Source organism: Caloenas nicobarica, chromosome 12, assembly GCF_036013445.1.
Source record: "Caloenas nicobarica isolate bCalNic1 chromosome 12, bCalNic1.hap1, whole genome shotgun sequence".
Lineage (NCBI taxonomy): Eukaryota > Metazoa > Chordata > Aves > Columbiformes > Columbidae > Caloenas > Caloenas nicobarica.
This window is the reverse complement of record NC_088256.1, coordinates 15,029,295-15,043,847: the sequence shown is the minus strand read 5'-3', so window position 1 is coordinate 15,043,847 and position 14,553 is coordinate 15,029,295. Positions and strand designations below refer to the sequence as shown.

Genomic DNA, 14,553 nt, shown 5'->3' with positions numbered 1-14,553 from the left:
CGCTATCTTAGAAACCACTTTAGTATTCTTTTCTGTGCAAGTTAGAACTTGATACACAGATTTTCTTCCTGTAAACAAGATTAAACTCATACTATAATCCAGCTAGAACAAACATAACAACAAAATCCAGCTTTTTAACTTGTCAGTGCATACATGAGAAAGCAGCCACAAGACCTCAAGTTTAACACGTATCTTGGTTAAATCTGAAGTAGTCATTACCTATTTTCAGGCTAAACAAAATTAAAATTAAAGCAAGGCAGAAAAACACTAGTTGAAAAAGGATGGCTCCGAAACACTATGTGGGTTAAAGAGCAGGCCACAAGCGTATTCACCACAGATAAGTCTCCAGGCATAATCATTATCTGCAATGAAGCCCAAGCAGGTTACAGTACTTCACACCAGTCCTTTAGCTTTGGTAGGGACTGTTTCAAGAAAGGAAGGCAAACACACCAGTCCACTAGAATCCTAGATTTCTGTCCTCTCCCCAACGGTAGACGACCACAAGCCTGCAAGCTGTACTATCTTGAATACTGGCCCTTGATCATATCAGTCATACTGGACCTGAAGCTACAAGAAGTGCATAATGAAAAACCAGAAATACAACTCCAAAATGAGCTACAAAGGAAGCAAGAAACCTATCCTGCCAGAACCAACCTGCCCATTTCAGGAAACTCCTTTTTCAATTACTTTGCAGCTCATTCATAGCATGGCAAAGCATTTCATTACATAAAAGGCGAGGGGAAGGGGGAGGGTAGAAAGAGAAACACCCTGAAAAAAAAAATCAGATTCTTCTTGCCAACTAGGCTAGAATAAAGCTGTGCAGGAATGTAAAAATGTTCTTGCTATGACTGGTTGCCAGATAACACCTTCCTAGGTGAGGGATCAACAGCAAAATCATCTTGCTCCCCTCATAATTATCTATATGTTTTTAACTTATTTACATTGGTAGAAGATCAATCTTTTTAATGCAGTGTTTTACATTTTAGGCACTTTACAACACTTATAGTCATTTCAAGCTGTAGAGTGTTTTTATTATTCTGCGTTCAGCTCCCAACACAGAAGCCTGCATTGAAATACAACTTGATGTCTAGCAAGGCATAGACACTCTCTGATCCTCCATCCCAGTCTAGATCATTAAAATATTCAGAGCATATAACAGTAACCAGTTGAAAGGAAAGCCTGTGAAAGTTTGGGGAGCAGGGGGGAAACAGGAAGGTTAAAAAAAAAAAAAAAAGAGGAGGAAAAACAACACCACCATGAAAACAAACAAACCAACCAACCCACACACCACACAAACAAACACACAACATTCTCCAGGACTGAACACACGGCTCTTCACATCTGGTTCATGAAAACAGTGAAGCCACCCTGGGCTTTGAGATCCCCTTCCACAGCTCAAGTGTGAAACCTGCAGATAACAAGGAATGAGAAATTTTGGTTCTCCTTCATGAATGCATAGAGAATTCACGCAGAAACAAGACAGATCATGCCACAAAGCTTTACCAGATACAGTGCCTCAATCAAGACCATTCAGATCCAGATTTTGGCAAGACAAACTTGGCTTCACACTTCTAAGAGTCAACTACATAGTTCTTCACAGTTTACTTCATAAAGACAGACCTGAACTGAAGTCATGCTCTTTCCTAAGCTATGGACCTAATCAGTACAAGCTATCTCTGCAAAACCACATGCACAAGTTATGAGGAAGAAGGAGACCGGTGAGCCACTGTTACCTTGGCAGACCCTTTATCAGCCATTTCTCTGATTGAGTTCTTTTTGCCCCATTTATTTGGCTAGCAATTCCTCTGGCAGAATGGATTTCAGTGAATATCACCAATGGGCACCCTTCCCAGGAGATTTAAGCATCTCCTTCAAGGCTAAGGAGTGTGCTTAGTGATCCTCATCTAATCAGCAGAACAGACTTGTTCTAGAAGAACTGCTAGGAGTTTATTTAAAGAACTGTCATTTGTTCTTTAGATTTAGAGTGAAAACTGGTGAGGCAGTATTAGGAAGGAATTTGATTTTCAATTATTGTAAGTTAGAAAGAAATAGGCAGGATTTGCAACAGTGACTCCTGACATGATAGATACCTCACCAACTCTTTATTTCTTGGTAGCCACTAATTACAGCATGCCAGAAAGTTATTTGTTACAGAAGAATTTCAAAACCAACTCTGTAGTGTTCATCTCCAACCCCATCCCCCTAGTACCCACCCCTGAACTCTTCTGTCAATTATTAAATTCAGTCTCTAAGAACAAATGAAAGACAAAACAATAGCCTCTTATCACTTTTCAGAGTTCATGACTCTTTCTTAAATCTGAAGGTAATCACCAAAGAGCAAACAAGTGATACTTTAAGTAACAGGTTTAAAATTCATCCTTTCACTTTTGGAGATGACTGAAAACCGTATTTTCACAACACTGAAAACAATGAAAACTGAGGGTAATATGCTTGCCTACCCTCACTAAGATGTTCCATAGGCCTCATAGGACAAAGATTGCTGCAGAGGCACATTCAGTCGCATACATTCTTCATGATGTGCCACAAACTTACTACATATAAAGAAATAATCTTCCCCTCAAAATACGCATCTAAATAAAACTTTTGTTCCACTCTTCAACAGCAACTGCAATATATTACTGAGCTATTCTTATATAGTCTCCTTTTTGAGGAAAAGGAGAAAAGAAAAATACAACTTTCATCAGGACTTGTACAGCTGAGACACTGGAGTTCAAAAACAGCCAGCATGAACATTTTCAATGTTGAATTCAACAGAAGAAAAAACACTATTGAAGAAAGTAACGATTACTTTTTTTTTTTTAAGTTAAAAGTCTGGTTTCAGATGTAAAGTTTTTATCTTTTGGGGGAAATTATACTCTGCCCAAAACTGACAGTATATGATGGTACAGAACAGCAGAGAGATTTAGGTAAGAAGAGTTCTGTTTGTTTTATGTGCTCTCTGCAGCTTCAGCAGATTTGCCTCTGAATTCCAGGCCAGTGCACTTAACGCGTGTACAAAACTGTAAAATCTGCACAAAAAATACTAGTATAAAGACTGCTGTGGATTTTTTCTTCTAAGCCTGATAAAAGCATCTGCTGAATTCCAGGTGATTATATCTACACAGCAACCATGCATTCAACCCTTTCCAAAGCTCACTCTATCCTCGTCCTTTGATAACATAAGACAGTACAAGTATGACTGAGCCCTACTTTTCTTTGTCATCAGAGTAACTTATCACGATGCACAAGATGGAAGAACCAAGTTCAGCTAATAAAGCCTGAGCTGAGTTAGCAGGCTGCTATTAGATATGATACAGCTTGTACATCAAGCACGACCAGGAAAGGAACAACCACAGTGGTGAATTCCACAAATATTTTAATACATATCTGCTTCAAGTAGCAAAGAGGCATGTTCTCCACAGGTCTTAAAATACTCTCTTCCTGCAGTCTGCCTGCACTGTGGCTCAAAGTACAAATCAAGGAACTGAAATTGGACAAGGTATTCATCACCAAACCACTGGAGTCCATCCTAGCTTAATCATAAGAAACCCCTGTTTTCTAGGCACTGCCAAAGTCTCCCGGTGTCCTACAAGTGCTAGGCTTTCCAGTTCCCTTTGCGTAAGTTATGTTTCTAAATAATTTAAGTTTAAAGCCTTTTCAAACTTACTGTAGAAGCATCAGAACACAGCTCAGTTCCTAGGAGAGGAATAAACTAACAGATCCTTGAATGGATCTTTCTTCAAAGGTTTAAGTTCCTCTAATGCCCACCCTCTAAAGTATTTGACTGCTTGCTCTTAACAAAAGTCATATTCTTGTAATTACAATGCCTAAGGTTTACTAGAAATCTGACAGACTTCCAGACTAGCTTTAGGCACCATACATGAAGAGCGCATTTCTACAGGTGCACTAATTTTAAGAGAAAATTTATTTTTTTTCTAGGTCTATGAAAAAGACCAATTCCAAAATAAAACATTACCTCTCCTTTAATCTTTCTATCCCCACCCAATAACTAGATGTTAACTGATGTGCCCCTAAGCGTTTCGCAGGGAGAGACTCTCCAGCTGCCAGCTCAGGTGGTTCGGTGAGCAGCGTCCTGCAGCCAGGCTGTTAACCAGCAGCACAGAGAGCAAAGATCACCTTTACATCCAAGTTTGTGTTTAATCAAGCAATCCTTCAATTGTGAATCAGAGTACACAGGCCAACAGGTCACATCCTTCTCTTTTAGAGGAAGTTAGGCTCTTTATTGCATTACAGTCTGAATGCCAGTAAAAACAGATGGAGATCAGGTCTAAACAACCTTTCTGGCTGCACTGAAGACTACTGCCATACAGGATCAGGAGATACCAACAAAGCCACGAGAAACGAAACAAAAAGTGTTTAGATTATTAGGATAGCAGAGATAAAGAGAAATAAAGCCCCAAATCAGGTTCCAAAGACACGCATATTGACAAGAAGAAACGCAAATGAGAAGAATCAGCATTTCCATCAGTTAATTAATTAATATTTGCACAACAAATTAGAACAGGAAAAGGGAAAGTGTATACATAAAAACTCTACCAGCTAAAAAAGGCATTTATTAATTGAGTGATGCTCCATTGCAGGTTTTCAGACTAGCTTGGAAATTTAGGATGCTGACAGACAGAAGAATTTCCTCACTGTCCACCTTGTTAATTGTTACTCACTTGTAAGTTAACAGTTTCCAGCCTCTTTCACTTGTAAAGAAGTTTTAGAGTACTCTATGAAATGCTGCCAAAAACACAAGCACATCAGAAATGCATCAATCTGAAATGACTGACATACTTTAAACTTTCGGATCACTTGAAATAAACATGACCCTCCGAACTACACATCCCACCTGCTGGGCAAGAGAAAGTGGCAGCGTAGGACTATGAGTAAGGGGTCCAAGACATTCACCCCAGCTCTGTTTTCAGTACAGGCCCTGGACTGATAAAATCATAGGATACCAGGTTAGAAGGGACCACGAGGATCATCTGGTCAAGATACAGGTAGGCTCTAAAATCTCTCTTGCAAGCCGTATCCAGAAACACTCTCTACGAGTTCAACTGGATTCCTTGAAGATAGCAGCAGTGGAGAGTTTCTCACTGTGAGATCTCAAAACATTCCAGACTAAGAACTAGTTTGAATATTTTTATCCCAAGGAACAAAGTTACAGGGACATTACTGAATAAAAACTCCAACCTGACATTCAAACTCGGGGAAAACCGTGCTTCATGTAACCAGGACACCTTTAATTGTGCTCACATAGCTCTATCAACCTTTGATTTTTCCCTCTTGTCTTGGATTCTGTGTAAAATGCCATAATTTGGGATATCATGCTTGGCTTTTATCCATTATTTTATCCATCATTTTATCCATTAATGAAGTACTTTGATTTTATTCAATGGGCTTAGAAGTTTGGCAGCAGGATAAGTTAACATGATACAATTGGATCAAGTGCAGCCTTTCCAAAGCAGTGAGGAAAACGAATGTGTTTAGGAAGTTGTCTGCACAGGCAAGAATTGTTAGGGAGACAGGACAGGTTAAACAGAACGCAACCACTACATAAACAAATGGTTCTGTAACTACTCAAAAGGGCAACAGATAATACTACCTCTGGGTCTTACATTGTTGCCAGGGTACTGAAGTCAGACTCTCAGTTCACCAAAATAACTCTATGTGACTTTCTGTAATTTTCCATGTTTGGTTTTTTTTTTGTTTTTTTTAATGGAACCTGAGTCTTCATAAGATGAAAGATCTTGAAACAATCACGAAAGCTTCTGTTATACTCTAGTGATAAACTATCAAAGTCTTCTTTTAGGAGTATGGGAATTATACATTATTTCTAGATTTTTATTGGGGGTTTTTTTGTATAATGAAACAGGAGGGAAAGTATAAGATTACAATAAAACTGAAAACTTCAAACCTGTAACACGTTCTCTGGCAAATTCAGTTTCCAATTGTTATATTCAATAAAGTGCTTCCCTCAACACAGACTACAAAACAAAAGGTTTGACATTACAGGCAGTTTCCCACAGTGATAGTTTTAACGCAACTATCAGATTTTCTCCCATTACAGAAGAACCTATTTATTCCCTCTTCAATCGATCACGATGCATTTAGTTTAACATTGAGCAGGAGCAGGGATGCTTTTATCATCACTTGAATGATCCTGACTCAATAGTTAAGATAGGTTAAACAAACAAAAGAAGCAACCCTTATACCTCAGATTACCACACTCTTCTAGAACAGGTTTGGTTTTTTTAATTAAAAAAAAAAAAAAAATACTAAGACCCCTCTAAGAGAACAGTGAGCAGTATAATTTTGCAGCGAATTCTATTTATTTACATTCTAAGACTTTCAGGACTTGTGTAATAGTCTTCATTTTAAAAGAAAATATGTATTTTAATTCTATGCAGCTGTACATATCTAACAGTTTTTTAAAAAAAGCTTTAAACATAGAGATATATGTTAAGGGATCTGGGTTAAACTAACAACACTGGTGGAACTAAGTATGCTATTACATAAAGTTTATTAGTGTAACAATGGAAAACAGGACCTTAAATAATTTCAAGGTCCCTTTGTGATGACAGGACAGCTATGGAAAGTAGGAGAGCAATACATTAAGCAGATATAAAAACAAGAAACTTACAAACTTGGATTCTGAAATAGAAGTCTCCCAAATACACGTTAAAAAACCAAACAAACAAACCCCCGAACAGTATATAAATAAAGCAGCTCTGGCTAAAGCTTCTAAATCTTTTATCACAAAATTTCTTTATGATGTACCAATACAACAGTAACCCTGACACATTAATGGAACAAGGAGGCTGAGAAAATGTGGTTTATGTCCTCTTGTATCAACATAAAGTCAGCAGACGACCAAAATTTAATTGATTTCATAAAGCCTGCAAATTATTAGAAATCAGAAAGGTAAACCAAACCTTGCTACTGTAACTGGCCCAAATCAAAATATACTGTTTATATATCAATTCTACACTTTCTAAAAGTAATGAAGATACCCCAGCAAGAGAAATTTTAACTTTTTGCTCCGAAATCTCCCGAACTCTTTACTGTACACGTCTCACATACGTATCATAAAGGCTTCTACGTTATTTGAACTGAAAAAAGCTCCAATATTATCCAGCCATGACTATCTCATAAGTTAAGAGAAAACTCGAAACACTGACTGTGCTGCCAGCATCTGAAAAGCAAAAATCACCACCGAAATTAGTTTGGTCCTCAGCTCCTTTGCGTTTGATAAAGATCGCTGAATAATTTTGTATTACACTGTCCAGTGTACTAACGACAAAGAGTCACAGATACTGCACCTTTCCTATTAAAATCAGTAACATACGAGCTTGCTTATTTTCTAAGCGGACAGCACAGAGAAGCGACAGCAGGTCTCATTCCCCATTCCCGGCCGAAGAGAGGTGCAGGTTTCTGACAGATGACGGCTCCCGGAGCAAGGTGGCCGGGTCAGCACGGACCTTCCCATTAACCGCAAGGTCCTGGGAGAAGCTCCGCTACAGGCCCAGCGCCAAGTGCCTGTTGGTGGGGAAGTCGCGCAGGAGGGTACGCCTGCCAGCGAGCTTGATATGCCATTTACAACACACCCACACACCCTGCGATTAACTTCATTTCGCCTTTAATCAGTTTTAGAAGCTCTGACGCGCTCCTGGATGCGGCGCGGCCAACCCTGAACAAAGGGGGGCGGGAGGGAGGGGACACCCTTCGCCTCCGAGGGGCTGGCGCAGGTACGCGACCCCCGGGGCACGCTGAGGGAGCGGGGCCCCTCCAGGGCCTCCCGTCACCTCCGGGCACCTCCCTGCCTCGCCCGTCGACGGCTCGGGCCCGCGTTCCTCCCTAGGCCGAGCGAGGCCTTTCGGCGGCCAGGCCGCGCCGCCCGCCCCGCTTCGCCCACCCGCGGGCCCCCAGACCCGTCGCCCCAGCGGCGGCCTCCGCCCGGTGAGGCCACAAGCGCCGCTTCCGGAGCCGGGGCCGAGCCCGGGGCCCGTCGCCTCCATTTTGGGGCCGGCGCGGCGCGGAGCTCACCTGCATGCCGGGCACTTGCACCGCCACGGGCGAGTGGGCCATGGCGGGCTGCGGCGGCAGGGCGCCGCCCGCTGCTCCCCTCTCTCGGCCTCCCTGCTCCTGGGCGGCGGCGGCGGGGCCTGGAAGGACAAAGCGGCGGGGAGGCGGCTTCAGCGCGGGCCGCGCTCCCTCCTTCCCTCCCCGCGGCCCGCCCTGCCCGGCAGCCCCCGCCCGCCGCCGGCTCACCTCACGGCCGCGGGACTGGGGCCGAGCTGCGCGACGGCAAGGGGGGCCCTAGCGCCGCTCTGCCATGCCCGCCGGGCTCCTAGCAGCGGCCCTGCCGGCTGGCGCCGCTCGCCCTGCCCATGCCCCGCTGCCCGGTCCCGGCGCGGGGGCAGCTGCTCGGGGCCCCCCGGAGAGGCGCGCGGGGTGGCGGCTCTGGGCACTGCCGGGGCTGAGCTCAGAGCGCCATGTCGGGCTCCGGCAAAGAAGCGGCGGCTGCTGTGCGGTGGCGACGGCTTCTTCCGTCTCAGCTCTGGCCTCGTGGGGCGGAGCCGCCACCACCGCCGCCGCCGCACGGGCCCCGGCGTCAGCTGCCCCCGCCTCCTCGGGCCGCCCGCGCCGGGCGGGCAGGGACCGGGGGGCGAGGGAGGGGCGGCGGGGGTCCCCACAGCAGGGGTCCCCACAGCGGGCGTCCCCTTCAGCGCCGGCCCGGGGACGGGGCCGCCCGCGGCGTTGCGCGGCACCCAGCACCCCTCGACCGCTGTCACACTGGCCAGGGCTCCTGAACATGGTGTCACACCGGCCTGAACCCCTCGGGCACGCTGTCACAGGGTCCCGTCCTCCCCCATACACTGTCACAGCGGCCGAACCCCCAGACGCACGGCTTCTGCTCCTTGCACCCCCAAAGACACAACCACCACCGCACCCCGGGCTGCTGCACCCCAGGGACATGTAGTTGCAAATCACCAAGTGGATGTTTTATGGGTTTTATTTGCTTGTTGCCACACAAAGAGGTGGTGTCTTCTTGCAGCCAGCCTTGGAGAAGGTAGCGTGGGCATGTCTGATGAAACTATGGGGGTTCAGCTCCCCATTTGGGGCAGCTGGTTTTCTTGCCTCCCCAGGAGGATTCCCCACCCAGGCCAGGTCTCCACCAGCCCTGGCCCAGCTGCTGCCGGACCGTCCCAACACACTCCTGTCCCAAACCGCCTTCTCCTTCCCTGGTGGGATGGGTTGCCCCCACGTTATACTGGGACCTGGGGAGGAAAAAATAACTGGTTTGGGGTGACATTTTTCCCATTCACACATGACTCACCTATTCGTGCTTGTGATTCACATTCTTATACACCAGAGTTTTTGCCAGTTACTCAAGCAAAGCTAAACCCAACATATTTTATGACACTCGTCTTCCCCTCGCCCCTGTGAGCAAGAATGTAGAAATCACGTGGGCCCATCACAAATATACTCGTGGGTATGCGAGGACTTCCCCCAAATTCACAGGTTTATAGGTCTAAAAGCCAATAAAACGTAAGGTAAGCTGGAGGTGTTGGATTGTTGGCCATATCATAGCTACCCTGTTCAGAGGGTGGGTCCCTTTGGAAAGGATGTGAAGGAAGCCATTCTCCCTCCCTTACGACTCAGAGAAATATTGCACTGTGGCAAGCGACACAAAACACCTCTGTTCAAGGTAAGGTTGTGTTAAAACAGGCTAAAGCCAAGAATTTCAACGTTAGGCAGTCTTTCCATCCTTAACTCACTGTGGTTCAAACCAAAAAAACACAGTGATGTTAGTTAAGGACAGGCCGGTGGCTCATGCTGGAATATTTTTGTTTCCAACTTGCCGGTTTGTTAAGCCTTTACTGTTATTAAAATATTTACTTTCTTCTGCACCTTTAAAAGAATAACATAGCTTTAAAAGGCTTCTATGCAGTAGTTGTAAGTTACCTAGGAGCCTACAAGGAGTTCATTTTAAAGGATGGAATATTTAAGGTACATATTTTCTGAAAGTTTATACCATATACTTAAATTTGAAAATGTTTCTGATTAATTAACCTTTGGGAAGAAAGAGGGTTTTCTACTGACAAAAAGCCATCTTAATTATGTACAGTGATTCAGTAAATAGATGAATGAACATCCACTCATGGAACTCGTGAATCCTACCCACTTCATTCTGCTCAAACATACTTAAACCACTTCTCCTCTTACCTTTTAATGATCTTTAGAACATGACCCCTGAAAAAAATCCTGACGAGGGAAATATGAGGGTTTTTGTTTCATGCTGCTAATACGTTACCGTCCCTCTGTTCCCCTTCTGGCTCCAAGACTCCACTTTTCTTTTTCTATCCATTAATTACCTTGATTTCTCTCCCCAGAATCCCACAAACTCATTATCTCAGCCTTGTCTAGATTTTATACTTTTCTTTAGATATTTCCTCTTGAAGACACCTGTTTACTTTATATCAGAGAGAGTACTAATTGCAAATCCACCCTTCCTGTTTTGGGGCCATATAGTGAGATTTTTGGCCTTTCATGCATTTCTGACTTGCATGCAGCTTAATATAACATGAAAGGGACTGTAACAAATTTATTTAATAGAGCAGGACAATAGCTATGGATGTGATAAGGTATTCTGCCCAGTAATTATATCTGTAGTTATCTCCCACCTATGGCAGGTTGTCCAAGAGAATTGCAGTGACAACGCAAAGCAAAATGTTTGGCGAAAAGGCAACGCTTGCTTATGCCGCGCTCACTCTGAAAGTCCTGGGATGATACAGTGAGTGAAGCCAGGGAGGAAAATCTGTCAGAGAATCTTAAGTAATCAGCCGGTCATGTAACAACTGAGTCATCCAGCCAGGCTGTGAAGTGAGGTAGGCTGGCACCATAACATCTAAGAAAAGGCTTGTAATATTGTATGCCACTCTGTAATTATCAAGTTCTAATTTGTGCATTAAGAAAGTCAGGTGGTCAGTTGCTGATATTGCCGTACGAAAGACGTTCCCTGCCCCCTCCCAGCCTGCTCTGTAAATACCAGTTGCTGCTGTTTTCCAAGACTTAAAAAATGGGTCTACAATTCACTTAGGACAACTCACAGGGCCTTACAGTAGTGATGTGACCCAAGTCAGACCTTCTACTGTTTCGTGTGTTTAACTACTATTTTTGTGTTGCTGGTGTGAAAATATTTTTACATCAGAAGACTGCAGGGAGCTGGTAAAAACACTGGGCTCTTTGAGAGTGCCTGCACCATGTTAGCTATTTAAGCCTACCGCAAAAAATAGGTGAACTGTCTCTCAAACTTCCAAATGCACATGAATAAAACAAAATATCTTACACTGCTAAACAGAAAAATACTGCATCTTACAGCTATGAACTCCAAGGACTCCTCACAGCGATTTGCTGGGGTGAGGGAGGGAGTAGGTGTCTAATCTGGTTCTGGCAGAGCTGATACAAACTCACCTTTAGGAAAGACCCCATCAGACTCACACAGCTGTCTAGGAAATGTGACACCCAGTTTCTATAAGTCAGGGTGGATCTGAGTATTGCAAACCCTTTAGTGCCTTTGCAAAGTTCAGCTGGCCGGTGCAGTGCCTGCCTGGGCTGTGGTGACCATCCACAGGGTGCATCTTCCTCACACCTTTCTCCCAATACAGGCAGCACAGATAATGGGTCATCACATAAAAGCAGAATACAGAATCCCAAACTGGTGAAATTCAATGCCTTTCTTGTTTTTACATTTGAAACATCCTGTCAAAGATGTTGTGGAGGTTAAAAGTTGACTAGGACTGGGAAAAAAAGTGCTAAGTGTTCACAAATGGAGATGTTCACATAAGATGGCCAACATGCATTTTCTCCAGGAGACAACAATGGCACATCCTTGACACAAGAATGATGGCTTTACCGCATTCCACATCCTCCATCAAAGACAAGGGGGCAAAAGGATATTTCTTAGCAGGGCAGAATTATATATCTTCCTGCAGTCTTCTTCTTAGAAATGGCTGAAGTATTTTTTAATTGACACTTCCTGCACTTTTAAGAAAAATAATTGGGCTGAGGTAAACACCTAGGATGGAAAAGGTGGGTGAGGAATGCTGGTTCACCATCTCCTTCAATACAAGAACTAAGGATCATTAAATCAAACAAGCAGGTGCCAAGTTCAAAACAAAAGTTGGCACTTCTTCACACAGGATATAGTTAAGATGGCAAACTCCTTGCTACAGGCCAGAAGTGACTGGACAATTTCATGGAAGAAAAAAAAAATAACATTGGGAAATACTATTTATAAAACTAGCACCTCTGGTTGAGGAAGTACATGAGCTGCAAATCCCTGTAGGCAAGTGCAAGCGTTGCCCCTGCTCACTCCGTTCTCAGGCAGTTCCCCAAGTCCCTGCCGCTGGCTCCAGCCAGAGATGAGCTGCCGTAGTAGATGAGCTTTGCTCTGGCACGACTGGCCTGTTCCCGTGTTGAAGTTTCAACCTGGAGGGTTAACATTTGACCGGACAGTACCCAGCTGAGATGGGAGGAACTGTCCTGCCATAGTAGGCAAAGATACTTGCTAACAGGACAAGTAGACACAGTGCTCATGGCACTAGATGAGTCTGTAGCAGTTTCATTTCTTTCCTGGGAGTTCTTCATTGACATAATCTTTAGTTTTCCTTAACAGGAAAAAAAAAAAATCTGTAAATTGACTTTACGCAGGTACTAAGCCAATAGTGAATGTGTATTGTACCAGTGTGGTGAATGGTGAGTCATTACTTGACTAAGGATTACGATAAATTGAATGAACTGTTCGCAAGTTCAAGGGCACTTTCCACCTTTGTCACAAAAATACCCTTGTACTGGAGAACTTTTTATTTCAACATAGTAATTGGCTTAAAGAAGCCAGTCTCTACAGGACAGTCCTGTGCTTCTAAGATTGTAACATAAGGGAGAGGTGGTTAGTGCTGTCTTTTTGACCTCTTTATTACAAATATACTCTACTTACACTTCTATCTGTAAAATAAACCAACACACACATACATATATTTATAGGTAATTCTATCCAATTCAGTAGTTTAACATCACAGAACACTGATCTTCTCAAGCTAATGTTCTCATATATTCTCGTCCCTGCTTGCAAATATACTTTATTCTTTTAAATAACTCGTCCCTAGTCCTTACACTCTTGGAATACCAAAAATAGTTTGACCACAACAGTGGAAGGGGTGAAGGAAGTGAGTGAGAGGCCCTGCCAAGTGGGCAAAGAGAACGCCAGCCCCAGCAGCACAGTGTCTTTGCACAGCTAGTACAAGCCTTTTTTTTTTTTAATAAAATACGTACAATATTTATAGAATTAAAAACATGTCTATGTAAGGGAACAGCAACAAGAAGTTAGTTCTGGTGGAATTTCTATACTAAGCACCCACTCCAAAGGGGCACAGGCTGATAGCCCTGGGCAGGGCTCTAGGCAGGGTGGAGCCTGCTCTTAGCACCCACTTCTGCCAGCACCAAGAAAAGGGTGGTGAGAAAGAGAAACACGATGGGTTAAAGGAGAGCGAGAAAAGAAAGAGGTAGTTTTTAAAAGATTCAAACATGAAAACTAGGGACGAAATGGAAGAGGAAAGGAAAAGGGAAAAAAATAAATTTAGGAAGAAATGGTATCTCTTCTCAGTAGTTCTCACCTGGGATTACTGTTCTAAAGAAAATAATCTCTTTACCTTTTCTACCACATCTCCAGTCTTTTTTGGTGCCTGGCTTCTCTTGCTCTCAAGAAGAGGATGGTCTCATCACTTCAGCACCAAGCTATGCTGGTCCAGGTCTGCGGCAAGGCAGCAACGATTTAATGAAGGCAACTGAGAGAAAACAAAGAAAAAACAGAAGCGCTGGAAGCTGCGAGCAGGAGTCTGCTTTTCCCCAGCCTCACCAGGCTTTCAGCACCAAAATGGAGCCACGCAAAAACACATATGTGCACACACATGCATGTGCATAGACACATGCACACCCATTTTCAGCCAGTCTCCCCAGAGCCTCAGCGATCCCTCCGGAGAGGCTGGGGCCATCAGCTTGCTTTGTGCCACCCTGACACATGCCTCTCAACCCTGTTCCCCTGCACGCTGGCTGCAGCGACAACGCCTGCCTGTTGGTCCCTGACAGCGCTTAGCTCCCGGGAAGAAGTATTCACACACGATGGCAGCTCAAGAGAAAAGTTGAAAAGGAATCAAAGCCATCTCTGTTGAAATAAACATCTGCTCTGCGTTCAGTATCATGGCAACAGGGCTCACAAAACGCACGGGCAGCCCTCCAAGGGCTGCTGGCACATCACAGCTATCAATACCTGCTGAAAACAGGCTGGCGGAGTGGTCACAGCACGGTGGGGAGCACAGACGGGGATGCTCAGAACAGAAAACTTGGGTCAAAGCTAGAAATAACTTCATAGTTCCCTTGGAGGAATATGGCTTAGAAATCCACTGCCCCTGCAGCGATGCTGACAAATAGGAAGAGACAGCGGCACCACGGGTCCTTCCGTGCGGCTGGGGCATGTGGTCATCA

At 44.2% G+C, this 14,553-nt stretch overlaps 1 protein-coding gene across 1 annotated transcript in view; it reads right to left on the bottom strand.

Annotated features, from left to right (window-relative positions):
* The window catches only part of STK26 (serine/threonine kinase 26), a 34,522-nt gene extending 25,938 nt beyond the window's left edge, over positions 1 to 8,584 (bottom strand). Inside the window, exons 1-2 of the mRNA XM_065643458.1 lie at positions 8,278 to 8,584; positions 8,053 to 8,171 (exon numbers count right to left, since the gene is read on the bottom strand). Of these exons, the coding sequence (XP_065499530.1) occupies positions 8,053 to 8,094 (42 nt within the window). The 5' untranslated portion in view covers positions 8,095 to 8,171; positions 8,278 to 8,584. The remainder of the gene's footprint in view (positions 1 to 8,052; positions 8,172 to 8,277) is intronic.
* Positions 8,585 to 14,553: the final 5,969 nt, after the last annotated feature.